We start from the raw sequence: 26,495 nt of genomic DNA, 5'->3' as shown, positions 1-26,495 counted from the left end.
AGCAGCAGGTTAGTAACGGCCGCCTCTGGTGCTGGTGGGGGGAAGAGATCTCTCATGTGCCATCCTTGAAGTGCGTGTTATCATCTCACTTTCAGCTCTCAAACTCGATAGCTCCACGATTCTCAGCCATGAGGACGTTCCCCAAGGCTCTCGGTCAAAAGAAAGATGGGTCTCCCACTGCCTGGACTGGGTGTGCTGCTGCTCACTGTGGGGCAAGAGGAGAATCTCTGAGCATTTGTTATCATTTCAGGACTCTCTTTGGAGGCCCCCACGGAGCAGGAAGGGCAGGCCCCAGGCCTGGAGGAGATGGATGGAGAGTTGACAGTGGCCCCTACACCTGAGCAGCCAGCGCCAGGCGTCCACTTCGTCACAACGGCCCCTACCCTGAAGCTGCTTAACCACCACCCCCTGCTGGAGGAATTCCTACAAGAGGGGCTGGAGAAGGGCGAGCTGAGGCCTGACCCACCTACAGCGAGTCCCCTGCCCCGCCTGGCCAACCAGGACAGCCGCCCCGTCTTCACCAGCCCCTCTCCAGTCATGGCGGCAGCACCTACTCAACCCCAGTCCAGGGAAGGACCCTGGAGCCTGGAGTCAGAGCCCCCTGCACTTCGTATCACAGCTGCCCTACCTCCAGGGCCCAGCATGGCAGTGCCCACCCCAGGCCCAGGGGAGAGGCCCAATACCACACCCCCTAGTGGAGCATGGACTCCAACCCCAGAGGGTCCTGGAGACATAGGCAGGCCCTGGGCTCCAGGGGTCCTGTCCCAGACCACAGGGCTCGGGATGGAGAGGACCGTCGCCACCTCCACGGCTTCAGGGGACGATGAGGAGACCACCACCACCAGCACCATCATTACCACCACCGTTACCACAGTCCAGCCACCAGGTCAGTTACTTGCTGGCTCAGATCCCCATCTAGAGATGGGGATGGGGAAGCTGGGGGCCCTCCGGATTCCTCTCTCTGTGTCTCTGTGCTGGCCTGCCTTGCCCTTTGGCACCAAGGGCCAACCCACAGGGAGCATGTGGACTGGAACCAGACCCAGGTTCAAATCCTGACTGAAAGCAACTACCCCAGACCTTGGGGCTTCCCAGGTGGCACTAATGGTAAAGAGCCCACCTGCCAGTGCAAGAGATGCAAGAGATGTGGGTTCGATCCCTGGATCAGGAAGATCCCCTGGAGACGGGCATGGCAACCCACTCCAGTACTCTTGCCTGGAGAACCCCATGGACAGAGGAGCCTGATGGGCTGCAGTCCTTAGGGTCTCAAAGAGTCAGACATGACTGAAGTGACTTTGCATGCACACCAGACCTTAGGGATTTTATCTAACCTCCCTGAGCCTCTTCTGTAAAATGGCAATAAGAAGACCCACCTCACTGGGTCACTGTAAGAACTGAGATAAGATTGCACACAGTAGGTGCTCAAGAGAAGGTGTTACTCTGCTTTCAACAGGGTAATAGAACTCCCAAAGGGTGAGTGTCATCACATACCAGACACGCATACACACACATACACATGGGACAGCCATAGTTCTACCCAAATTGCCAGAGCTAAGTTTAGCTTATGTCTCCACCTGCCTTCCAGGCCCTTGCAGCTGGAATTTCTCAGGCCCAGAGGGCTCTCTGGACTCCCCCACAGCCTCCAACTCACCCCCTGACGTTGGCCTGGACTGTTTCTACTACATCTCCGTCTACCCTGGCTACGGTGTGGAAATCAAGGTGAGTGACCTGGATCTGGCAGAGGAAAAACTGGGGCTAGTGTCTTATCTTTCCAGAAAGGTGCTGGTTACTGGGGGGAGGTGGGGATGTGCCAGGTCATCAGTGGGAAAAGGGGCCTAGGAGCAGGGTCGGATGATGGGCCTAAACCGTGGTTGGATTCTGCCCTGTGCGTCAGGAAGTGAAGAGCTCCTGTTCCCACTCAGCAGCGCTGAGGCTGGGAGGGGTGGCAGGAGGGGCAGGTGTGCCCATCGTCTTCCCCCAGGGGTTTAATCAGGAGCTCAGGAGAGCCCGAGGAGGGGCTCTAGCCATGGATGGGCTGAGGATTGGGTGAGTGTCTGAATCCGCGTGTCTGTGTCAAAGAGGACTAGAGTGGCCTGGCTGGGCCTCTGAGAGCCATGGAGCCTCACTCGCATGTGTATCCACTCACTCATTCCCTTCAGCAAATACCCTCTGAGCAGCCCCTCTCGGTCAGCCCCCTCTGCTGGCTCCTGGGATGCGAAGGTGGGAAAGACAGACATGGCTGCACCATCCAAGGTGACCAGCTGCTGGAGGAGTCAGACCTAGCGCCCAGCTCCCTGCCCCCTGCCTTCCTGCACCATCTCACCCCTCCCCTGGCGTGAAGTGTTTGTTGCTCAGTTGTGTCCGTCTCTTTGCTACCCCATGAACTGTAGCTGCTTCAGGCTCCTCTGTCCATGGGATTCTCCAGGCAAAAATACTGGAGTGGGTAGCCATGCCCTTCTCCAGGGGATCTTCCCGGCCCAGGGATCAAACCCAGGCCTCTTGCATTCCAGGGGGATTCTTTACCATTTGAGCCACCGGCTCTCTCTTAATCCCCACACCTGAGCTGCCCCACAGGCTCCACATGATCCAAACCCAATTCTTCCTTTTTGTTCCCCTAAACCTGCTTGACACTACACCTATCCTCAGAGACTGGCCCCAACCAATCAGAAACCTAGAGCAGCACCCCCACGGTACGTTGTAGACAGCATCCCTGGAGCTGTGCAACCAGAGCTGTGCAACCTGGGCCCTTCCCTCTCCCTCTTCCCTGAGTCCACCAACTCATGCCCGAGTTCTATCACCATGACACTCTCCCAAACTCAGATCTGCTTGCTGCCCCCTCATCCCAGCCAGCACGTGGTTCAGCCTCTGTCATCCCTCCCCTGATGATATAGTGGCTGCCTCACTGGTCACTCCACTCATGCTTGCCCCCTCCTACCATCCTCCACCCACACTGCAGTCATTTTTCTCAAATGAAATCGACCCTACCTCCCACGTCTTCCCCAAGGGCCTCTGAATCAAGGCCAGTCCCTCTGGGCCCATCTCTAGCCGTTTCCTCCCTTGTTCTCTACTCTTGCTTTGCATTAAACAGCTTACAGCTAATGAACAGACCAAACGCACTTTCCTCACAAGCTCCTATTGCACCTGCTGGTCCGTTTGCCCAGAAGAGGCATCCTCCTATCCCTTCCCTTAGGACTCTAATCTGGCCTCACTTTTCCTGGGAATTCTCTCCTGATCCCCAGAGCTTGGGGTATCTCCCATCCTAGCTCATTGCTCTGTCTCCAATGGGTGTGTTTATAGCTGTGCCCCTCCCCAGCTAGACTCTGAGTTCCTTGAGGGGTGCCTTGAAATACAGGGCCCAGACTGGCTTCTCCATGGGCTGATTGAATGAAATGGACCAATGAATGGAGGAGGGAAGGAATGAGGTGACATTTGATGTGACTCTGGAGACTGAATGGAGGTGGAGAGGAGAGGCATTCAGCCCAGTAGAGGGAATCAGGCAGGTCACGGAGGAGCCAGGGAAGGGGCAGAGGAGGAGTCTGGGAGGGGATCAGGGCACCACTGGCCTGTCTCCCCTTCCGGGCCTGTCCCTCACGCATCCCAGAGCCCCTGGAGCTGGGCTAAGAGCCAGCTCATCTGTCCTGGGGCAGCACCCTTCCCTCTGGGGAGGGCAGGTCCAGGTCTCTGAGCCAGACCCTGAGGAGGGGGTACCTTCTCCCACCCCTGGTGGGCCCCTCCCCTTCTTTCTGTAACTGTCTGCTCCTGTTCTGCCAAGCCCTGTGCCCCTCACTCTGGTCTGACTGGGAGGGTAATTAGGAACAGTCACCAACACCCCCCACCCCCAAGCCATTAGCTCTCAGTGCCGCTTAATTAAGGTAATTAATGTAACATCATCACCTAATGAGTGGTGGCACCGGCTGTGGCTCACCGGGTGAAAGGCGCCAGCTGCAGGTGTGGGGCATGCAGTGCGCGGGGGGGGGGGGCAGATGCCAGGCTGGCTGCCCCCCTGCAGGCCTGGGCTGGCTTTACCTGTCCCCCAAGCCTACCACCCCCGCTGACGCCCACTAGGCCAGGCTGGGCCGCGTCCTGGTACTCTCCTCAGTGAGGTGAGATGCTGCGGGCTCTGCCTGCCCTGGACCTGGCCCAGGCATCTGCCCCACCCCGGATACCCACCCCCTCACATAAGCCCTAGGAAGCCCCGTGTCTGTTGTCTGGTTCTGCCACATTTTTTTTTCATCAGATGCAAAAGCTGTTACCAGGCAACCTTGAGAGGAAGACCTGCCACAGCCCTGGATGGCTGTCAAGACATGTAGCAGACAGATGCTGGCCGCGCCCTCTACTCCCCCATCACTGGGCAGAGTCCTTGGGGACCCTGTCAAGCTGATGGGCTGAGACAGAGTCTGAGGCCATGGCAGGGAGGGCCAGGTGAGGAGGGACACAGAGTCAGCCAGCGCTGAAGCAGGATTTAAGGTTCTTCCATGGCCGGTTCCGGCCACTTCGGCTCCTATCCAGGCCTCCTGGGAGTGCCACACAGGCCACTTGGGGACCTGAAGAATTACTGACACTGCAGATGGATACCCAATGGGTATGTGAAAAACGGAGGCCATCATGGAAAGGGAATTGCCCAAGATCACTCCGTTAATCATTAACTAATGTTTTTTGATGAATGAATTTGTTTCACAAATACAGATCGAGCAATTACTACATGCCAGGCTCTGTGCTGGGCACTGGGACACAGATCTTCACAATTAGTGGGGGAGACAGAAATAAAAAATGATGACCACCATCAAAAAAAAACCCACCACCACCACCACCAATGACCATAAAATGCACAGTACTGTTGGGGATGGGAGTGGGGAGCACAGAGGACCATAGGAATTCTAGGACGGGGCACATTCCTTCAGCCAGCAGTCAGAGTAGGGGGGTTGGTCAGGGAACGGTTCTGGGAGGTGACGATACCTACTCTGAAGGCTGAAGGATGAGAGGCCTGAAGCCAAGCCTGGGGTGGGAAGGACAGGTAAGGCAGACTGGCCTTTGAAGCCTGCCCTGGCAGTTTTGGACAGGTGACTTTATTGCAGAGGAGCAGGAGGTGGGCTTCAGGGCTTCTCGATGGCACTCCTGCCAGAGGCTAGGTCAGCATAAAATGCTCTCCTGCTCAGAGCTGGATGTTGGGCCAAGCCATGCTGGGCATTGGCGGCGAGATGAGTGAGACTGTTGGCACACCTAGGAGGCGGCCCGCTGCTCCTTTAGGCTTGTGGCTTCTCCCCATCGTGGGTAAGCCCCTGCCTACCCCTCCATGAGTTCAGAGATGGCTCACACTAGGTGAAAGGGATAGAATCCTGGCAAGGGGGATAGGAGGAGCCACGGGAGGAGAGGAACGTCTTAAAGACCCATAAATCACAGCCCTGCGCTGGTCAGCCTGGCACCATGCTGAGCCCCTGCCATGTGCCCAGAGTCCTGGCTAAAGACTGGCACCCTAGGCAAGACCCTTTCAATCCCCCCTTTGTCAGGAACAGTCTCAGGGTTCTAGAATCTCTACTTGCCCAGCTCCCCATGGCTTGGACCACTTCCCTTTAGGGTGCTCCTTGTGCCCTCCGAGAGTGAGGGTCTGAGCTGCCTGCAGGAAGAAGGCCAGGGAGGAAGAAGCTTGCCTGTTTCGACCAGGAGTTTGGCATGGGGTTAGGCTCTTTTTAGACAGATCCAGAGAAGCCCCTTCAGATGGAGGGGCTTGAGCTCTGTAGCCCATGTGGGTCCCATTTCCTCTCCAGGCAGCCAGTCTCCCCTGAGGGCTCCAGGCCTTTCTGGGCCTGGCTCATGTCTCTCACTGTGCTTGGCATTCCAAGAGCCTTCCCACTGCCAGCCCCATCTTGGCTTGATGGCTGTCTGTACCATCTGGAGCCTGGGCACAGCTGCCCACCATCCCTGCCCTGGTGCCCCGAGTGGCCCCTTTGGAACGCTGCTCTCCCAGGCCAGGCCAGCTGCCAATTTGATAAGCAGAACCCCCTATCCTCCCAGGCGAGGATCAGGACTGATGCAGGCATACGTGGTGGGGCAGAGCAGTGAAATTCCTCAGCAACCTCTTCTTTCTTGGCTCCAGGAAGGCCCATGTGAAGGCAGGGGGTGGGGGGGAGGGCGGGTCACAAGGGAGCAGCTGGTCTAGCCCCATGGATCTAGGCCCTTCTCCCCATCCCTAAAGCAGACCCTATGCCATCAGGGTTTGCAGACAAGCATCAGTTAAGACAAGGGCATAGAAGCTATAGGACTGGGCTCCCAGGCCTGCCTTTGCAGCCCATCTCTCCGTCACGGGGCTAAGCCCCTGGCCTCTAGGCCTCTGTCCCCTTCTGTGAAAGGATGTTGAATCAGATGACGTAAAAGTGTCCTCCACGCCAGTCCCTCTGCGTATGGCTCCTTTTCTGGCTGAGAAACTCCCTCATAGGTCAGACTGGGCAGTGGCACCTCAGGCCCTTAACCCTGTTTCCTGCTTGCTAGCAGCTGGCTTCCTTGGTGGCTCAGACAGTAGAGTCCTCCTGCAATGCGGGACACCTGGTTCAATCCTTGAATCAGGAAGATCCCCTGGAGAAAGAAATAGCCACCCATTCCAGAGCCTGGCAGGCTACAGTCCATGGAGTCGCAAGGAGTCAGACACGATTGAGCGACTTTCACTTTCAGAACCTGGGCCAGGGAGTGGGTGGTTCTCAGGTACCATACCTCTCAGGCAGAGCCCTGGCCCAGCTGAGGGGAGGTGGCCCACAGCCCAGATGGGGCCCGGGTCACTCCAAAAAAGGGGAAGGAGACTGCAGATGCTCTGCCCAATCTGTGCTGAGCCCGTATAGGTGGGATCTAACATAATCCTTACAACCCCAACTCACAGACGAAACTGGGACTCAGAGAGGTCATGTGACTTGCCCAAGGACCTATCAACTAGTCAGTGACGGAGCTGGGATTTGATCCCAAGATTCTAGTGCCCCTGTTCTTCCCCTAGCCCAGAAGATTGGCCTGTTCCAAGAGGGAGTTCAGCTGGGAACAACTGAAAAGTTACATCCACCACCCCTTTCCTCAGCCCTGCCCTGCCTGCTCCTTTAGGACCCTCACTGGAATTCTCCTAGTGTGGGGGCAAAGGCCTGGGATACATGCGTGAAGGCACAGCACTGGGCCAGGAAGCAAGAGTCCTGGCCTGGCGTCCTGGCTGTGCCTCGGCTTCACTGTGTGACCCAAAGAGGACCTCTCAACTTCTCTGATCACAAGATTCCTTTCTCTATAGGGTGGAGGTAACCACAGCCTCCCTGCCTCCTTTATTGAGGTTCTGTGAGAGCTGAGAGGATAATGGGTGTGAAAGAGCTTTGAAAACTGTATAGGATCTCATGGGAAGAACTGTGATTCTACTACTGTTGGAGTGAGGAACACGTGGACACGAGGGAACACGTGTGTGGACATGCATGTGCCAGCTCATGTATTGTAGGGAGTAGTGTGCACGCAGTGGGTGGCGCTCGTGGTAAAGAACCCACCTGCCAATGCAGGAGACATAAGAGACACGGGTTCGATCCCTGAGTCAGGAAGATCCCCTGGAGGCGGGCATGGCAACCCACTCCAGTGTTCTTGTCTGGAGAATCCCCATACAGAAGAGCTTGGCGAGCTGCAGTCCATAGGGTCGCAAACAGTCAGACACGACTGAAGTGACCGTGCACGCACGCATGGACGTGCACGCACGCATGGACGTGCACGCACGCATGGACGTGCACGCACGCATGGACGTGCACGCACGCATGGACGTGCACGCACGCATGGACGTGCACGCACGCATGGACGTGCACGCACGCATGGACGTGCACGCACGCATGGACGTGCACGCACGCATGGACGTGCACGCACGCATGGACGTGCACGCACGCATGGACGTGCACGCACGCATGGACGTGCACGCACGCATGGACGTGCACGCACGCATGGACGTGCACGCACGCATGGACGTGCACGCACGCATGGACGTGCACGCACGCATGGACGTGCACGCACGCATGGACGTGCACGCACGCATGGACGTGCACGCACGCATGGACGTGCACGCACGCATGGACGTGCACGCACGCATGGACGTGCACGCACTGGGCTTATGTCAGAGTACACTCATGGCTGTTGGTGACCAGGAGAGTGCAGTGGAGCAAGAGCTGTGGTCAGCCGCTGGGGGTGGGACTCAAGTGCTGGGGGAGGGGCTTGCACATGAGTCATCCCTGAGCTCATGGCCTGCCTCTGCAGGCTTAGACTCAGGTGATAGTGTGCAAAGCCTTATGGTACGATCCTGCTTGTGAGTCATAACATTAGAGTGTGTTCTGGAGACCGACTGGCAGCTTCCATGGGGACAGAGAGGCCAGGCAAGGATGACAGTCTGGGGTTGGCAGAGGGCAACCTAAATCCTCCCCATCTCCCATCCAGGAAGGAGTCAGGACAGAGTCAGCCCCCTCAAAGCAGCCCTATTTCCTTCCTTGAACTGACCGCCAGTCTGCAGGAAGCCAGGCAGGGTTAGACAGCCCAGAGTCCTGTGGGAATTGTCCTCGCCTCCTCCTGCCTCTGTCTTCTCTGGCCTGGTCTCCAGCTCCCCTCTTGCCACTGGCTAGGGGTGTGGGAAGACAGCCCTCATGAGCAGAGCTGACATTTCAATCTATCTCCTGAGCTCTTCAGATGCCTGCAAATTACATCAAGACTTCATCACCCCCCCTTGTATAACACCCAGCCCTGTCTGGCCCCTGTCAGGCTTGGCCCTCAAACAAGTGACAAATTACATCCGGCCACGGTGGCAGGCCTGCAAGTGGGTGCTTGAAACCCAAGGGGCCAGCGCTGCCTAGACGGCCACTGGGAGAACAGGGTGCCTTCTGGATAAGAGCCCCGAGTAATCAGGCCCACTCCACCCCATGCTCTCATGGCAACCCTACCACCAGGCCAGCTTTGAGGGGAGCATGCCTTCCCCAGATCAGAGAGGGACAGAGATCTCAGCTCCCAGTTCTCCCAGCTTTACAGGCTTCTGAGAGCTTCCCAGGTAGCTCAGTGGTAAAGAATTCACCTGCCAATGCAGGAGATACAGGTTCGATCCCTGGATCAGGAAGATCCCCTGGGGAAGGAAATGGCAACCCACTCCAGTATTCTTGCCTGGAGAATCCCATGGACAGAGGAGCCTGGAGGGCTACAGTCCACAGGTTTACAAAAGAGTAAGGCTCCACTTAGCAACTAAACAACAGGCTTCTGAGGGGAAAGACGGCTCAACACCTTTAAAAAAATCCCAGCCTGGCCAAAAACCATGTCCCTGCTAAACCTGACAGACCTGGGGCCTGGGAATAAAGATGTCTAGAAATCTGTCTGCAGGTGACACCCCCATGAGGCTGGGAGGGAGGGAGCTGCCTTGGCCTCCAGCAAGGAAGGCTCTGTTACTTAACACCTGTGCGACCTTTCCAAAGCTCCTTAGCCTCTCCCAGCTTCTGTTTACTTAAGGGGATTTTACCACCTACCTTCCTTATAGAATTGTGGTGAGGATGAAATAATATTTCATCCAAGGTTTCACACATGGTAGGTGCTCTGTGAATGGTAATTATTGGTATTGCTGCTGCTGTTGCTGGCTAAACAGCAGGGTCGGGAACTGGAAGCTGGGGTCAAAAGGGTGCTTAGGGGAACTAGGAAAAATGCTAAATTCATGTGTATTTCTCTGCCTTTGCTTCTTTAGCAATTTCCCTGCAGTGATGTCATCCCTTCCTCCTCCTCCTCCTCCTAGTACCGCCCCACCCCCTGAAGCACTCTCAGACCCACCTGCTCCAGCCTCTCTCCCCCTACAGCCTACAACCCCTCCACTCTCCCCTAGAGGATTCCTGCTGCATGCGTTCAGTCCCACTTAAGGCAGAATTATATGCTGCCTGGCATCTCTCGGTAATTACAGATTCCACGTGTGTGAGTCTTGTTTGCCCAACTCGAGAATCACAGAATCTCCAAGTTTGAGGGGACCTCCTCCAGCCTCCGCCTGCTGCAGGAATTCCCTGAGGACTGTCCCTGGCAGATGGTCCAGCAGCCTCCACCCAAACATGCCCTGAGCTGCTCTTGGAGGAGCGGCACTTCTGGCCCAGCATCTCTGCCTCGGGCCTTCTCTTCAGCCCCTAAGATCCCCCAGGTCTTTGCTCCCAGGCAGGGGTGTTCTGCAGGGCACCTCTGCTCTCAGCACCCATAGTCTGAGGGGCTCAGAGCCTAGCACAGCTCTGTCCTCGGACCTCACTGTTCTCAGCAGCCTCTGGCAAGTGATATATATCCAGCGACCCGCCCATTCACCCTTTCCATACATGTTTATTGCAATTGGCCAGTGAAGGGGATGTGTGCGTGCTAAGTCGCTTCAGTCGTGTCTGACTGTATGCAGCCCTATGGACTGTAGCCCTCCAGGCTCCTCTGTCCGTGGGATTCTCCAGGCAAGAATACTAAAGTGGATTGCCGTGCCCTCTTCCAGGGGTTCTTCCCAACCCAGGGATTGAACCCATGACTCTAATGTCTCTGCATTGGCAGGTGGGATCTTTACCACTAGCTCCACCTGGGAAGCCCCAGTGAAGAGGACATTGTGGCCCCAAACGCTACCTTTAGGCTTTAATAGATAGAGGACAGGTGGGGAGGGCCTGAAGTAAAGGAACTGACTGTCGTGGCTTCAGAGGCAGAGGATGGTGGCCCTGAGACCTGAAAGAATGAGCAGCTTCAGCAGGAGAGGAAGAAGGGCAGGCATTTCCTGGGCAGGATCCTGGGCATGCAAATGCCCAGAGGAGGGGAGTGAGCATGGCCTGTGGCCTCAGTGAAGGTAAGAGACTGGCATAGCTGCCGAAGTTAACAGTGAGCTGGGAGGTTTGGACCTTGTCTTGTGGACAATCTGAAATCACCAACAGCTTTGGGTAGAAGAGAGCCATGATCCAATGAGGGACAGCCAGGGCCCAGGAGACGAGTTGGGAATGGACAGGGTGACGGTCAGGTGGGAAACAATGGAGGGCTGGGGTGCTGGCAGTGGTAATCAGAGCCAAGATAGAGACGGAAGGGTGGAGAGGAGTCAACTGGAACATTGGGACATAAGATTAGGAGGGATTTGGTGACTCACTGGATGCTACTTAACTAGCCCAAGTGGATAATCCCTGAAAGTCCTGCCTCAAAGCAACATACTAGGGGCCTTGGAAAGGTCTGCCTGCAATGCGGGAGACCCACGACCCTGCATCAGGAAGATCCCCTGGAGAAGGGAATGGCAACCTGTTGCCTCTCTTGCCTGGAGAATCCCATGGACAGAGGAGCCTGAGGGGCTACAGTCCATGGGGTTGCAAAGAGTCGGACATGACTGAGCAACTAACACTTACACTTTCACTTTGGAAACTATGTTGATCGGTGCCTTGGAATCACAGGGGAAGTCTTGTTAAAGTGTGTGTGCATGTGCTGTCGTGTCTGACTCTTTACAACCCCATGGACTGTAGCCCACCAGACTCCTCTGTCCGTGGAATTTTCCAGCAAGAATACTGGAATGGGTTGCTGTTTCCTATTCCAAGGGATCTTCCCAACCCAGAGATCAAACCTACATCTCCTGCGTCTCCTGCATCGGCAGGCGGATTCTTTACCACTAGCACCACCTGAGAAACCCCCTTGTTAAAATGCAATGGATGATTTAGTAGATCTTAGATGGGGTCTGAGAGTCAGCTCCTGGGTGGTGCTGATGCTGCTGGCCCAGGGACCACATTTTGAGTAGCAAAGATTCACAGTAGGCCATTTTATAGATGAAGAAACTGAAGCTCAAATAGTTGGCATATTTGTCCAAGACTCAGTTCAGTTCAGTCGCTCAGTCGTGTCCGACTCTTTGCGACCCCATGAATCGCAGCACGCCAGGCCTCCCTGTCCATCACCATCTCACGGAGTTCACTCAGACTCACGTCCATCGAGTCCGTGATGCCATCCAGCCATCTCATCCTTGGTCATCCCCTTCTCCTCCTGCCCCCAATCCCCTCAGCATCAGAGTCTTTTCCAATGAGTCAACTCTTCGTATGAGGTGGCCAAAGTTACATGGTTAAAATTAGGTCCCAGACCTCTGGGCTCCTAATCCAATGCTTCTTTACCAGACCATACACTCACCTGAGCTGAAACCATTCACCTGCGACTGGGATTTTATCCCATCTCAGTGCCAGGACTCAAACCCATCTGAAACCCGTGATCTTCCAACTGAGGTCACATGCCTGGTTTCAGAACTTAATGAAGGTCAGGCTCTTTGTGAATCACTGCAGAAGGAATTCAGCGAGAGTCAAAGTGATAGGCAAGAAGTAGATTTATTGATATAGGATTTATTGTAAGAGATGCAAGTGGGCAGGTGAGGGAACTCTGCCCCGAGGATTAAGTAGGCTACAATTTTATAGTCAAAGGAAAGTGAGGGAGGGAGAAAGACTGCCTTCTTTGAGAAGATGTCAGGCTTACATCACTAGTTGCGCCTTCATATCAGGCAGGAGAGTGTTTGATCCTATGAGGTCAAACTAGGATTATCATTGCTGTTGCTCAGTTACTCAGTGGTGTCTGACTATTTGCGACCCCATGGACTGCAGCACACCAGGGTTCCCTGTCCTTCACTACCTCCCAGAGCTTGCTCAAACTCATGTCCATTGAGTCGACGATGCCATCCAATCATCTCATCTTCTGTCGCCCCCTTCTCCTCCTGCCGTCAATCTTTCCCAGCATCAGGGTCTTTTCCAATGCATCAGCTCTTGGTGGACAAATTGTTGGAGCTTCAGCTTCAGCATCGGTCCTTCCAGTGAATAGTCAGGGTTGATTTCCTTTAGGATTGACTGGTTTGATCTCCTTGCTGTCCAAGACACTCTCAAGAGTCTTCTCCAGCACCATGGTTCGAAAGCATCAATTCTTTGGATTATCATAGCACTTATTCAAAACAGTAGAAGGTTGTTCGTTGTTGTTGTTTTTTTCCCCTTTACCTAATGGCCTGGGGCATGTCTCATGCTTTTATTTCTGGCTTTATGCTTAAGCAAGCTTGCTTCATTTCACGATGTTTCAGTAGCTTTCTTGAGTGATCATTAACTTACAGTGGTGTCCCAAAGTTTCCTAGGTTTCCCCGCTCTATCCATAGTCTCCTACTGGGACTTCTATAGCTACCTGTTTAACGACCCTATTCTAATCCTATCACTACCATTTCTCCTCTGGGCAGACTCTGTTCCTGTCCAATCCTTGTTTGACTGAATGAAGGCATAGAGCCCAGAAGAATGCTCCAGGGATTGAAGGACTAAGGATTGGAGCGATGGCAGAGGGGCCTGTGACAGACAGGAAATGATCAGAAGGGAGGGGTGTGGTGTAAGACCAGGCTGAGCAGTCATCAGGGGCCAAGTGGGGCAGGGACCTCAGGGCCACAGCAAAGACCTCGGGCTAGATACTATGGTCTTTGTGGGCTCACTGGAAAGTCACAGAGGATTTAAATAAGAAAGCACCATGAGCAGCCACAGATCAGGGCTATTCACTGGCTGCAGTTCAGATAATGTTGATGTAGAGGGAAGAGTGGGGTAAGCCCTGCAGGCAGAAAGGCTGGCAAGAGCCTGCTGCATTGGTCCAGGTGAGGACTGTGGGGAGGTGGGCAGTGAACAGAGCTGGGGGCCAGTTGACAGGATGGAATGACTGATTGGATGTGGAATATGAGGCAGGAGGCAAGATGCTAGTTTCTAACTTGGGCTTGCAGATGGATAGTGAGGTCATTCCCTGAGCTAGGGAGCCAGGAGAGCTGCTAGTTGAGGAAAGAGAAGAGGGTGGCTCAGTTTGAGGCAGACTGGGTGAGAGATGCCTGTGAGGCATCCAACAGGGGATTTTCAGGGGAAACTGGGCTCATAGGTCTGATGTTTAAGACCCCACCTTGCTGGCCACGCTCTTGGACACCACTTAGTTCAACCCACCCATTACATCCCCACTTTACAGATGAGAAAACTGAGCCTCAAGCAAGGAAGGGACAGGAAGCACACGGTGTAGTTGAAAAGTTTTGGAAAACAGAAGTGAAGTGACGTGAAAGTCGTTCAGTCGTGTCCGACTCTTTGCAACCCTGAGGACTATACAGTCCATGGAATTCTCCAGGCCAGAATATTGGAGTGGGTAGCCTTTCCCTTCTCCAGATGTGTTTACAAATCCCACTTCTACTAACCTCTGAGTGCGTGCATGTGTGTGCTCAGCCGTGTCTGACTCTTTGCAACCCCATGGACTGTGGCCTGTCAGGCTCCTCCGTCCATGGAATTCTCCAGGCAAGAATACTGGAGTGGGTTGCCATTCCCTTCTCCAGGAGGTTCCCAACCCAGGGATCAAACCTGTGTCCCCTGTGTCTCCTGCATTGGCAGGCAGATTCTTTACCATTGCACTACCTGGGAAGCCCTATAATCTGTGACCTTGAATAATATACCTAATATCTCTGAACTTCAGGTCCCATTCCACAGGGTTACTGGGAGGTAAAATGAGCTCTTCCTGCACTGAAGGGCCTAGCTCCAGGCTGGGGGCTCCAATGCCCAGGGGGCACTGAGGACTGGCCATGCCTCGGCGCCTGCAGGAGCCTGAGGGCAGCAGAGCTCAATCAGTAAAAAGAAGCCTGACCCTTCTGCTTTGCTCTGTCTATCCCATGGGCAGGTCCAGAACATCAGCCTCCGAGAGGGGGAGACCGTGACCGTGGAGGGCCTCGGGGGGCCTGACCCACTGCCCCTGGCCAACCAGTCTTTCCTGCTGAGGGGCCAAGTCATCCGCAGCCCCACCCACCAGGCAGCCCTGAGGTTCCAGAGCCTCCCACCCCCTGCTGGGCCTGGCACCTTTCATTTCCACTTCCAAGGTAGGCCTGGGGAGCTGAGGGTAGGACCAGTCCAGACTGGCTGCCCTACTGGGGGTCTCTGGTGCTATTACAGTCTGGGGGGGAACATGGAGAGGCTAGCAACATACACTGGGGTGAGTATGGCCCATCTGATACCTCCAGGACATTCCCTCCTCCACCTATCACCCACCAGAGAACTCGTCCCGAAGGGGGACTGACACAGAATCAAAGCCCCAGGTGTGTCCATTGCCACTCATTCATTCATTCAGTCAACTTTTCCTAGGCATCTGCTCCTTGCCAGGCCTGTTTTGGAGACTGGCAGTATTAAGATCCAGCGTAGTCCTTACCCTCAAGGAATTCAGAATCTCCGCAGCAGGCAGACACTTAACAAGCAGTTAACAACAGAAGCCTGCTTCCCAAATGCAAGGGGGTCAAGGTCAAAGGGGCTTGACAGCTGACCATCTAGAGGTCCTTACCTACCACCCTGGCCTTCCTGAACTGTCTCACCCACCCTGGACCTGGCCCATGTCCCAGTCAGCTCAGAATACCTCTGGAAATAGGAGAATGGCATGACGTAATAGGAAAATCACAGACTCAAGAGAAGGGCAGATCCGCGTCTGAATCTCCTTCCCCCTGGCTATCAACCTTGTGCAAGTCATTTGACCTCTCTAACCCTCTGACCTCTTTTCCTCCATTGTAAAATGAGACCAAAACGTCGAGCCCACAAAACCGTGGTGGACAACTGCTTTAGCACTCATTCATGAGAAAACTGGAAACTATATTAAAGAACTGGCAGGATGGGAAAGGGAGGAAAAGCAGCTCTGTCCCTCTCCCACCAGGATCCCTCCTGGCCCCTTCTTCCCCAGACAGTCTCCTTGATCCCTTGCACTGCTGTGACAAGGTAACCAGTTCAGACTGGGGAGTGCTAATAGGGAGATAACTGATGAGAACAATTGCCTTCATCACCAGGGACCACTTCCCCACTCCTCTGGAGATGGGGATGCTTGGTCCTCCCCCTAAGAAATACCCACGCCTTCCTGGCCTCTCTACCTAAACTGGGGGAGCAGTCTGGTGTGGCAATAGGGAGCCTTGTGGTCATCAGGGGTTGGCCAGGGGCTTGTCGGAGACAAGGGACCAGCTTGCCTTGAGGCAAGGGTGACATCTCGGCAGCCCGGCCAGCCTCCCTAATGGCTCATCAATCCTCCCTAGCAGCAGGCATAATTTCACGCCACGGTAACCTTCTCGGTAGCTACAGATTCCTTTGCACAAATCCTTGGACCTTCTCTCTGTTGGGCCAGACAAAGGTGGCTGAAATGCAGCGAGGTGGAGGCTTGTGAGGGGTGCGGACCCCAAGGAGGGGCCGGGAAAGCTGGCCCAGTCCTGTGTCTTTCTCGGTTCCCAGAAGCCCTCCCTCCTCGGCCCAGTTTTTGTCAATGATCAGCTCTTTCCTTAATGAGTGTAATTCCCCTAATTATAGGCTGTAATTAGCCCTGATCCCAGAGATGGGAACAGGAGGAGCGCGCGCTCATACGCACATCTCCCCAGGCTGGAGAAAGAGGGTGCCAGAAGAGGGGGTGAGGGGCCTCGGACCCACAGCCCTGCCAGAGCTGTCCAAGAGAATGTTGGAGATCATGAGGCAGGGGTCTCATCTGCAGAACCAAGTTCCAGCTCCCCTCCCACAGCCTCAGGCAGGGTGAGGAAGCAGAGGGCCTTGCCAGGCATCCCCCTCCTCCCTCCTGAATATTCCTGGCACCGGACTTGGCCCCAGAAACAGATGCCAGGGAGAAAATAGCTCAACAGATTGCAGTGATGCAGGCTCCCCGGGAACAGTCGTCATGGCAACATGAGGAAGCTCGTCCTGGGAAGCAGCACTTTACCCACCATGGAGTCTGGGGGCTTCATCGTCTGCCCCCAGCCTCCTGCTCTCACCTCACACCAGCCCCATTTCCTAATCTGTGAAAATGGGGGGTGGGGGGTCTCTGTTCCAAGAGTTATGGGGAAGATGGAAATACAAGTGCTGAGTATGCCATCTGCCTCATGACCTAGACCGCCCTGGGTGTCATTTCCCCTCCATTCTGGGTAGAGTGTCCCATCCCACCCCAACCTCGGGTTCCTCCCCAGATCATTGTGAGTGGCCACCCTGCACCACCAACCAGGGCAGCCTTGGTTATTACTCCCAGGTTTCTCTGATTCTTGAGCCCACATTTCTACTTCAACTGGGAAAGCAGGTGGGAAAGGGGAGATAGAAAGCAAGTGGGCTCTGGAGCCAGGAGCTTCAAGTGCCCCCTCTACTACTTACTGACTGTGTGATCAGGTCAAGTCCCTCCATCTCTCTGAACCTTAGTTTTTTCCTCACCTGAAAACGAGTTAATCACCCCTAGCTTCCTCCTAAGCATGTTGTAGACATCAAGTAAGAAGAGTGTGAAGGCAATTTTTTTTTTTTGGTTGTGCTCTGCAGCATATGGGATCTTAGTTTCCCAACTAGGAATCGAACCCGTGTCCCCTGCATTGGAACCGCAAAGCCTTAACCAGTGGACCGCCATGGGAGTCCCATGCAGGCACTTTAGAAGCTGGAAGGTGCTCCCTTTCCTATGCAGATGTGAGGTGCTTTTATTAATCAAAATTACAAACAATAACAGCATCTGGTGCTGTTCTGTGCCAGGGCTTCTCTGGTGGCTCAGATGGCAAACAATCTGCCAGTGAGGGAGACTCCGGTTCTATCCCTGGGTCAGGACGACCCCCTGGAGAAGGGAATGGCTATTTACTCCAGTATTCTTGCCTGGAAAATCTCACGGACAGAGGCTATAATCTGTGGGGTTGCAAAAAGTCAGACAACTAAGCGACTAACACTTTCACTTTCCCTGCCCAGAAGTATTAGTGAAGGTTCAAATATGTAAGGTTCAGACACTGCACCTATATTTTCTCAGGTAACAACAGAATGCAGGGTGGGTAAACAAGGAAATTGAGGCACAGAGAAGTTAGGTAACTTGCCCAAAGTGGCATAGCAAGGAGAGGATCCTGTATTCAAACCCAGGCAGTCTGACCTCAGAGCCCACCTCCTGAGCACTGCCCCCCGTACAACTGACTGCCAATCATAAGCCACCACTCACTGGCCATTCTTCTAAGAACTCTGTGAGAGAGGGATAAGTAGGAATGCTCTCCCCTTTTCACCGACCTAGTAACTAAGGCCAGGCCAGGTAAAAATCACAAAACTAGTGATGACTCAAGGTAAAGAATCTGCCTACAATGCAGGAGACACAGGAGACACGGGCTAGATCCCTGGGTCAGGAAGATGCCCTGGAGTAGGAAATGGGAACCCACTCCAGTATTCTTGCCTGGAGAATCCCATGGACCAAGGAGCCTGGCAGGCTACGGTCCATGGGGTCTTGCATAGAGTCCGATACGACTGAGCAACTAAGCTAAGCTTTGGCACTGACATTGTGTCTGGACCCTGGTCTGCCCAGAAGCAGCCCTTTCTTATATTCATACAGAGACACACAGAGGCTAGTAGAATTCCTACCTGGACCTCACTTCCCATCCTCCTAGTGCCATCAAGTGAGGGTGAGCCTCCTCCACTCCCAAGACCCGGGAGTGGTTTCTCAGTCTAGACGGTCCTCATCTCTCCCAGCACCCCAGGGTTTTCAGGCTCCATAGCCCAGACTCTTCACTCAGCCGCTCTCCTTGACCCCTCCAAGGCCTCCTTCCCTACCTCTCAGCCCTGGTCCCCATTTTTAGCTAAGGCCCCAGTTTGGCACTGGATTGGGATTTGCTGGGCTGTTTTACAGGATTTGCTGCCACCATTCGGTTATATTTGGTATGACAATTTCAAAAGTTAAGTTTCCCAGGGCAACTTGTTCCTCCCACAACTTCCTTGAAGTTGCATCCTGCTTCCCCATCCGGGACGCCTCCTGTTTTTCAAAGTCCACAGCCCTTGTCATCAAGGTTTTTAGCACTCCTCAGTGAATACCGGGAAAGTTTTTACTGTTTGACTTTGGTGTTTCCTGCTGTAATTCATCTTTGTCCCTTGCAGAAAAAATAATATCAATACTTCACATCAGTATAGGCGTTTCACTATTTCGAGTGCTTTCACATCTATAAGTCATTCAGTACACATTTCTTGGTTCCAGGGATACCAAGCTGAATAAGATACTCCCCATTTATTCTCACAAGAACCCTGAAAGTGCGCTGACATTTTGAACCTCAGTTAACAAATGAGGAAACCAGGATACCGAAAGGAGATATAACTTGCCTGGAGCGTCAAAGCTTGGAACCCAAGGCTCCAACTTCCAGCTCTGTGCTTGCTCCAGCCCAGGCTGCGGAAGTATCACTGACACCTTCTGGGGAGGGGATCAGAGTCTCTTCTGCAATTCCTGATGCTTCCTCTGACACCTCGAGGCAGGCTGGGGCAGGCCTCTTTTGCCCTGGCTATGACTCAGCCCCTTACACACACACACACACACACACACACACACACACACACACGTCACCCATTCTCTCTCTGCAGCCTACCTCCTGAGCTGCCACTTTCCCCGACGTCCAGCTTATGGAGCTGTGACTGTCACCAGCGTCCACCCTGGAGGTAGTGCCCGCTTCCGCTGTACCACTGGCTACCAGCTGAAGGGTGCCAGGCTCCTTACCTGTCTCAACGCCACCCAGCCCTTCTGGGATTCTCAGGAGCCAGTCTGCATCGGTGAGTGGCTCCCGGGGACTCAGTGCCAAACAGGGAAGTGAGGTGGGGGCTCATCCCTGCTCTCTGTTGCGGTCTGGCACCTCCATTTGCTCTCCATAAGGAAGCCAGAAAATGGCCTCACACCTCAGTAGCATTTACACAATCTGTACTTCTTGAGCACTTACTGTATGGAGGCACCACAGGTACACCGAGTGGAATTAAACAGGGACTGCGCCCTCAAGGAGCCCACAGTTCTAGGAAATGAGGGAGGAAGACAGCCCCTGGGTCACCAACTTCCAGAGCAGGAAGTTAAAAGTACGGATGAAGAGAAAGAGTGGCCTGGAGTGGGTGGAAGCAGTCGTTCCTAGCTGGGTGCCTAGGAGGCTTCCTGGGAGGAGTGGCTTTGAAGGTTTCAGAGGAACAGTGTGGGCAGTGAACCCAAGGTGACAAGGGGAGGGAGCGTTTGAGGGACACAGAAAACAGCCAGGTTTGGCTGAGGCCTGAGACATGGGGAGAGGGTGGTGGGAGGGCCTTGAATGTCAGGCCAAGACACTGGGTGGAGAGCCGTTGACATTTTGTGAGACGGGGACGGAGGGGTTCAGAACTGTCCCTCAGGAGAGACAGGCGGGTGGTGTCTGAAAGCTCGCAGCCAGCCAGGCAAGAGGGTTTGAATTTAGACAATGACTTTGGGAATGAAGAGGTTCCAGAGACCCCGACGAGGGAAAGGGGGGACGTAGCAGACTCCCAGGTTCTGGTCCTGGGTGATCGGAGAGTCTGAGATTGCTGCCAGTGAAGAGGGGCTTGTTGACAGAGGAAGATGGAGTGTTTTGTTGCATCTTGGGGTTTTGATACTTATTTCATCCTATAAACTCTTTCTGGGCATCAGGCCAAAGTGGGTATGAATAAGCCAGACCTGGGCTCTGCCCTCAAGGAGCTCTCTGTTCGATGGGAAGACTGGAAAGCGACTCAGGAAGTTCAGGGCAGATGGTGCTGTGATGGGGCGAACTCAGGGCACCATGGAGACCCAAGCGGGGGGAGTAGGGGAGAGCTGCTCGAAAACGAAGAAGGAGGTCAAACAAGCTTCCCAAGGAGAAGGCAGGGAAGGGTGATGGGCATGTCAGAGCTCCGGGCAGTGGAATGGATTCCTGGAACAGCGCATGCAGAGATGCAGAGACATGAAGCGGCACGCCACAGTGAGGGCCGGCGGGGCACGCCTGAAGAAGACAGTGGGCCGGGAAGCGCTGCAGCCGAGCCAAGAGAGACGGCTTTATAAAAGGCTCTAACCCCCTCTTGAGCTTGGACTTTATCTTGAGGGTTACAGGAAGCCACTGAGGAATTTAAGCGGAAGACAGGGCATAGTCAGATTTCAAGGGCAGTGCCGTTCCAAGACCAAGCAGAAAGGCGAGTCTGTCCTCTCTGCAAAGAAGCAGAGAAGAAACTCACCAGCACCCCTTCCCCGGGAGCTGTATTAGGTTAAAATACTCTTCAGTCTGAACACTTGGAGACAAAGGCACTGCGTCTTGGCCAGAGTGGCCTGGTCTCTGAGAGCTGGCAGAGTCCAGAGCTGTAGGTCCAGGAAAGGAAAGTGCTACCGGGGACCAGCTAGAGTCCTATTCCCTGCGACTTCTTCTCTGGCCCCATTTAACTGCCAGGGGCTTGTGGCCAAGTAACTCAGCAGCCCTTGGTGATGGGGAAGGGTGAGCTGCCAAGCCTCTGCTAAGGAAGAGGGGGCCGTCCCAGGCCAGAGGGACCAGTGCTAGAAAGGGGTCAGCCTGTCAATCAGGACTATTTGACAGTAGTAGTGATGCTGACTCAAGACTGTCTCCTGGCTAACAAGGCCTGCTACAGGCACAAGGTTTGGAGGTGAAGGGCATGGCCACCAGGTGTTTGGCATCCCTGAGCTAGTCCTACTCTCTTCTTTATAGTCATCCATTCATTTTATCCAAAAAAATATTGAATACCAACTCTGTGTCTGGTTTGAAAAGACCTGGCCCCTGCCCTGGAGGGCCTAGTTAAGGGACATATCCAAAAATAACTGGTTTAGGAAGCTTGTCTGAGACAGAGGCAGCAGATATATTCAAGAAGGTTGGAGCCCTGGGAAGGGGAATAAAGTTCACCTGGGAGGAGGAATCAGGGAGGGCCTCCCTGAGAAGTCAGCAGTGAGGAAAGGTGACTCACCCAGGGCCACGTGGCTAGGCAGCCGCAGATTCCCTAGTCAAGGCAGTTGCACATGAATGGTCCTGGAGGTATGAAAAGTTAGGAGGTTGGCTGCCTGAAGCCACAGGGTCACAGGGGCAAAGGATTGACCTCCAGAGCCGTGAAGGCAAGCTCCCTGCTGCCCCCGGCAGAAGGCATGGAGCTGGGATGGGCGGGGAGGCTTGCTAGGCCGTCTAGGATCCAGCCGGGGGCCAGCCCACAGCGCGGCCCGTTTCACAGCTGCCTGCGGTGGAGTGATCCGCAACGCCACCACCGGCCGCATCGTCTCGCCCGGCTTCCCGGGCAACTACAGCAACAACCTCACCTGCCACTGGCTGCTTGAGGCTCCCGAGGGCCAGCGGTTGCACCTGCACTTTGAGAAGGTTTCCCTGGCTGAGGATGATGACAGGTGAGGGGGTGTCCTGGTGGGATCAGAGTGCCTGGCCTGGTAGTACCCTGCCGGAGGGATGGTACCCAAGCCTGGGGCCTCACCCCACCCAACTCAGCGACCAGCCACGCAGCTGCCGCTCTTGTGGCCCAGGCTCATCATCCGTAATGGGGACAACGTGGAGGCCCCGCCCGTGTATGATTCCTACGAGGTCGAGTACCTGCCCATTGAGGGCCTGCTCAGCTCCGGCCGACACTTCTTCGTGGAGCTCAGTACTGACAGCAGTGGGGTGGCTGCTGGCATGGCCCTGCGCTACGAGGGTGAGCCTGCTGGGGCCTAACCAGGGGTGCGGGTCTCCAGCCCAGGGTCTCTCTGCCTCGATTCCCTCATCACTCCTTCCAACTCGCCCCTTGCCTACCTGCCACCCAGATCCTCTCTCCTTACTCATCCCCTGAAATCCAGGATTCTACTCCATCTTTGCAGGAGACCCCTGCCTGGACCCAGGCCCTCTGGTCCAAGAGAATCAGTTCTCTAGAGTTTGAAGAATAAAAATAGCCCCCACTCTTACGGAAGAACTGCTGCAGGACACACTCTAGCACCGCTCATGCATGCATGTGTTCATTAATTTGTTAAGAAAAACCAAACATGTATTGAGTGCCTTCTGTGTACTAAGCACAAACTCAGCACTGAGAACACAATGGTGATGGCCTCCTGAGGATACATGCTCTGGGCTGCTCCGCCCCCTGCTCCAAACCCAGACACACATCAGTTGTCAGGAAGAGAAAGGCCCTGGGGATGGAAGTAGGACGACTGCCCCATGTTTGCCCCAGTCGTGCTGAGCTGGGCTGGGTCCTGTGGTTTGCAGCCTTCCAGCAAGGCCATTGCTACGAGCCCTTTGTCAAATACGGCAACTTCAGCAGCAGCGCACCCTCTTACCCTGTGGGGACCACCGTGGAGTTCAGCTGCGACCCCGGCTACACTCTGGAGCAGGGCTCCATCATCATTGAGTGCGTGGACCCCCACGACCCCCAGTGGAATGAGACAGAGCCCGCCTGCCGAGGTCAGTACGCATCAGGGGCTAGGCCTGCTGGGGGCAGGGAGCAGGGTGGACACGAGGGAGCTGGCCACAGGACCTGGGACCACGGGGCCTGGTGACACATGTGACTGAAGCTTCCCCCCGCCCCGAGGAGGAGGAGGTGGGTCCCAGCAGTGGGCAGGCACTCCTGTGGACAGGAGGCAGCCCCAGGACATGGCACTGGCTGGGGGTGGGATGGGGGGGTGGAACGCCGAGGGGATGCGGTTCCCCTGCCTTCCAGCCGTGTGTAGTGGGGAGACCACAGACTCGGCCGGCGTGGTGCTCTCCCCCAACTGGCCAGAGCCGTACGGCCGTGGGCAGGACTGCATCTGGGGCGTGCATGTGGAGGAAGACAAGCGCATCATGCTGGACGTCCGAGTGTGAGTGCCCGCTGGGCTCTGTCAAGCCACCTCCCGGGATCGGGGGCCCTCTCTCAGCCAGCCCGCCCTGCCTGATGGTTCCCCTCCACAGGCTGCGCATAGGCACGGGCGACGTGCTGACCTTCTATGACGGGGACGACCTGACAGCTCGGGTCCTGGGCCAGTATTCTGGGCCCCGGGGCCACTTCAAGCTCTTTACCTCCATGGCTGATGTCACCATTCAGTTCCAGTCGGACCCCGGGGCCTCAGTGCTCGGCTACCAGCAGGGCTTCGTCATCCACTTCTTTGGTGAGCTTGCTCCTGCCCTGCCCTGCTGGGGTTGGGGAGGTAGAAGCGATGCCAGGTGCAGAACCCCAGCCTAGGCAAGTCAGAAAAGCCAGGGAGGTGAGGAGTCTGAGTGCTCTTATCTGATTGGGGGAAGCTGGGACATTCCAGGCATCACCTTTGGGAACCTAATCTTATTCTCCATCTCCCCTGAGGGCCCAGTGAGAGGAAGCAAGCCTCTGCTAAACTGGGTAGACAGCAGCGAAGAACTTCCTAACAGAAACAGGGAACTGAGGAAAGGCCTTCATTGAAATGACAGTTTTCCCCACCCTACCTGGCCCCTCTCTCAGGGCTAAGGAATTGGCCAACGCGCTTGGGAAGTAAGGCCAAAGCTTAGGTGACAACCCTGGAATCTAGGAGACAGGCAAGAAGGAATCCCTGAGCAGGAAGGCATGATCGCTGAGCCTGCCCAGGCCAGGGCAGGCCTGGATGAATTGGCAGGAACTGGAGTGCCCTCGAGGGGAGGGAAGCTAGCACAGTCTCCCTTGGGTGCTGCTGACCGCCTGCATCTTGCTGCCCCTAGAGGTGCCCCGTAATGACACCTGTCCGGAGCTACCTGAAATCCCCAATGGGTGGAAGAGCCCGTCACAGCCTGAGCTGGTGCATGGCACCGTCGTCACCTACCAGTGCTACCCTGGCTACCAGGTGGTGGGCTCCAGTGTCCTCATGTGCCAGTGGGACCTCACCTGGAGTGAGGACCTGCCCTCATGCCAGAGAGGTGAGTGCACCTGTTCCCCACGCTCTCCCCAGTGCAACCTACAAGCCTCTCTCCCGGTTTCTAATCCAGACTCTAGCTGTTATTAGCTGGTAGTCATAGCCTCGGTTGCCTCATCTGTGAAGTGGGATCATACCTTCTCACAGGGTTATCCACCAAGTACTCCAAGTTTTCCATTCCTGGTATGTGGTCCATCAATGTTTGTTGATTCTGATGAATGGGGAAGGGGGCAAATGGAGAGAGAACACCAGCACAGTAGTAGGGGCAGATAAATAGGGGTGGAGCCCCATGCTGTGAAGATGTTGGCAGGCCTAGAACAAAGCCAGCATGCACTGGTTTTTGTTGAGTTCTACTTGGGCCACTTCCCTCTGTCACTCCCTACCCTCAGTGACTTCCTGTCGTGACCCTGGGGACGTGGAACACAGCCGACGCCTCATATCGAGCCCCAAGTTCCCCGTGGGGGCCACCGTGCAGTATATCTGTGACCAGGGTTTTGTGCTGACGGGTAGTGCCCTCCTCACCTGCCATGACCGCCAAGCCAGCAGCCCCAAGTGGAGCGACCGGGCCCCCAAATGTCTCCGTGAGTGTCAGACAGGGAGGTGGGAGGATGCTGCCTCTTGCGGCTAGGGGCCGGGCACCCTCACTGGGCCCTGCCTGTTTTGCAGTGGAACAGCTCAAACCGTGCCATGGCCTCAGCGCCCCCGAGAATGGTGCCCGTAGTCCCGAGAAGCGGCTGCACCCAGCGGGGGCTACTGTCCACTTCTCGTGTGCCCCTGGCTATGTGCTGAAGGGCCAGGCCAGCATCAAGTGTGTGCCCGGACACCCCTCACATTGGAGTGACCCCCCGCCCATCTGTAGGGCTGGTGAGTGTCCTACCATCTGCTGAACCTCTGCCTGGCCTACGGGGCTGCCCTGCCAAAGATGTCAGAGGCCGAGAACCAAAACCCCCTGCCCACACACCCCCACCTCTTATGTTATTCTTGGTTTCTTGGGTGTCTGCCAGATCCTTTTGACCTGCTGACAAACTCTGGGGTGGGCTCCCCTTGGACAAATTCCTCCCCATGACCAGCCCACTCCCTGCCTTTGTGGTCTGGCTCTTTGGGCTCACCCACTGCCCTTGGCCCTCCCCTCTTATTCTAGCCTCTCTGGACGGCTTCTACAGCGGCCGCAGCCTGGATGGTGAGCCCCCAACCTCCTTGAGGGTCAGGGAAATAATCTCCCTGCCCCTTGTTCTCACAGCTTCCAGGCTGTGGGCTCCCCAAGGAGGGAGGGCAGAGAAAGAGAGAGATCTGGGACTAACAGGGGGCAAAAAGCCCCTTCCCCCGCCCCCAGCCAGCTAGAGGGAGCTGGCGGCTGGCTGCCCCTGGGCAGAGGCGAGGGGATGTGGGACTCAGGCAACAGGGCCCTCTGCCCCAGCCCCATCCTCTGTGCTTTCAGTTGCCAAGGTGCCAGCTGCCTCCAGCACACTGGATGCTGCTCACCTCGCAGCTGCCATCTTCTTGCCGCTGGTGGCGATGGCGCTCTTGGTGGGAGGCGTGTACCTCTACTTCTGCAGGTGAGTCCGGCTTCCCTGCCTGCCCTGCACCCCTGACTCACTCCCGCCCAGCACTCCTGACTCCTAGGCCTCTCTGCTGCACAGGCTCCAGGGGAACAGCCCCCTGCAGCTGCCCCGGACACGACCCCGCCCTTATGACCGCATCACTGTGGAGTCAGCGTTTGATAATCCAACTTACGAGACTGGAGTAAGTACCGAGGCCAGGCTCGACACCCCAGTCAGGACCCAATTCTGTGTTCCCTTGGCCAGGTACCCCTGCGGGTCCTGCCAAGTCCTTTCACTCTTTCTGTTTTCCTCGGGAAGGTGGACTGTGGACTAGCAGGCCTTTGACAAGTTTCCAACTCCCAGAAGTCTCTTTCCTTTGCAGGAGACGAGAGAATATGA

The 26,495-nt window shown here is 55.4% G+C and overlaps 1 protein-coding gene across 1 annotated transcript; it reads left to right on the top strand.

Annotated features, from left to right (window-relative positions):
* Positions 1 to 243: 243 nt before the first annotated feature.
* SEZ6 (seizure related 6 homolog) lies at positions 244 to 26,495 on the top strand. The gene is made up of 16 exons (XM_052658357.1): positions 244 to 886; positions 1,583 to 1,716; positions 14,635 to 14,830; positions 19,314 to 19,499; positions 21,915 to 22,083; positions 22,216 to 22,382; positions 22,928 to 23,122; positions 23,379 to 23,517; positions 23,609 to 23,805; positions 24,365 to 24,559; positions 24,945 to 25,136; positions 25,222 to 25,419; positions 25,697 to 25,735; positions 25,994 to 26,111; positions 26,196 to 26,298; positions 26,463 to 26,495. The coding sequence occupies exons 1-16, from the start codon at positions 307 to 309 to the stop codon at positions 26,493 to 26,495; spliced, it is 2,841 nt and encodes a 946-aa protein (XP_052514317.1). The 5' UTR covers positions 244 to 306.

Source organism: Budorcas taxicolor, chromosome 19 (assembly GCF_023091745.1).
Source record: "Budorcas taxicolor isolate Tak-1 chromosome 19, Takin1.1, whole genome shotgun sequence".
NCBI classification, from domain to species: Eukaryota; Metazoa; Chordata; class Mammalia; order Artiodactyla; family Bovidae; genus Budorcas; species Budorcas taxicolor.
Note: the sequence above shows the minus strand (reverse complement) of the source record. Positions and strands in the feature narration are given on the sequence as shown.

What these genes read in the sequence shown, in the direction of transcription:
- SEZ6 (XM_052658357.1), top strand. Translation starts at nt 307, where the DNA reads ATGGATGGAGAGTTGACAGTGGCCCCTACACCTGAGCAGCCAGCGCCA. An exon ending in TACCACAGTCCAGCCACCAG is followed by an intron (nt 887 to 1,582) that starts GTCAGTTACTTG and finishes CCTGCCTTCCAG; the next exon opens with GCCCTTGCAGCTGGAATTTC. An exon ending in CAGCGGCCGCAGCCTGGATG is followed by an intron (nt 25,736 to 25,993) that starts GTGAGCCCCCAA and finishes CTGTGCTTTCAG; the next exon opens with TTGCCAAGGTGCCAGCTGCC.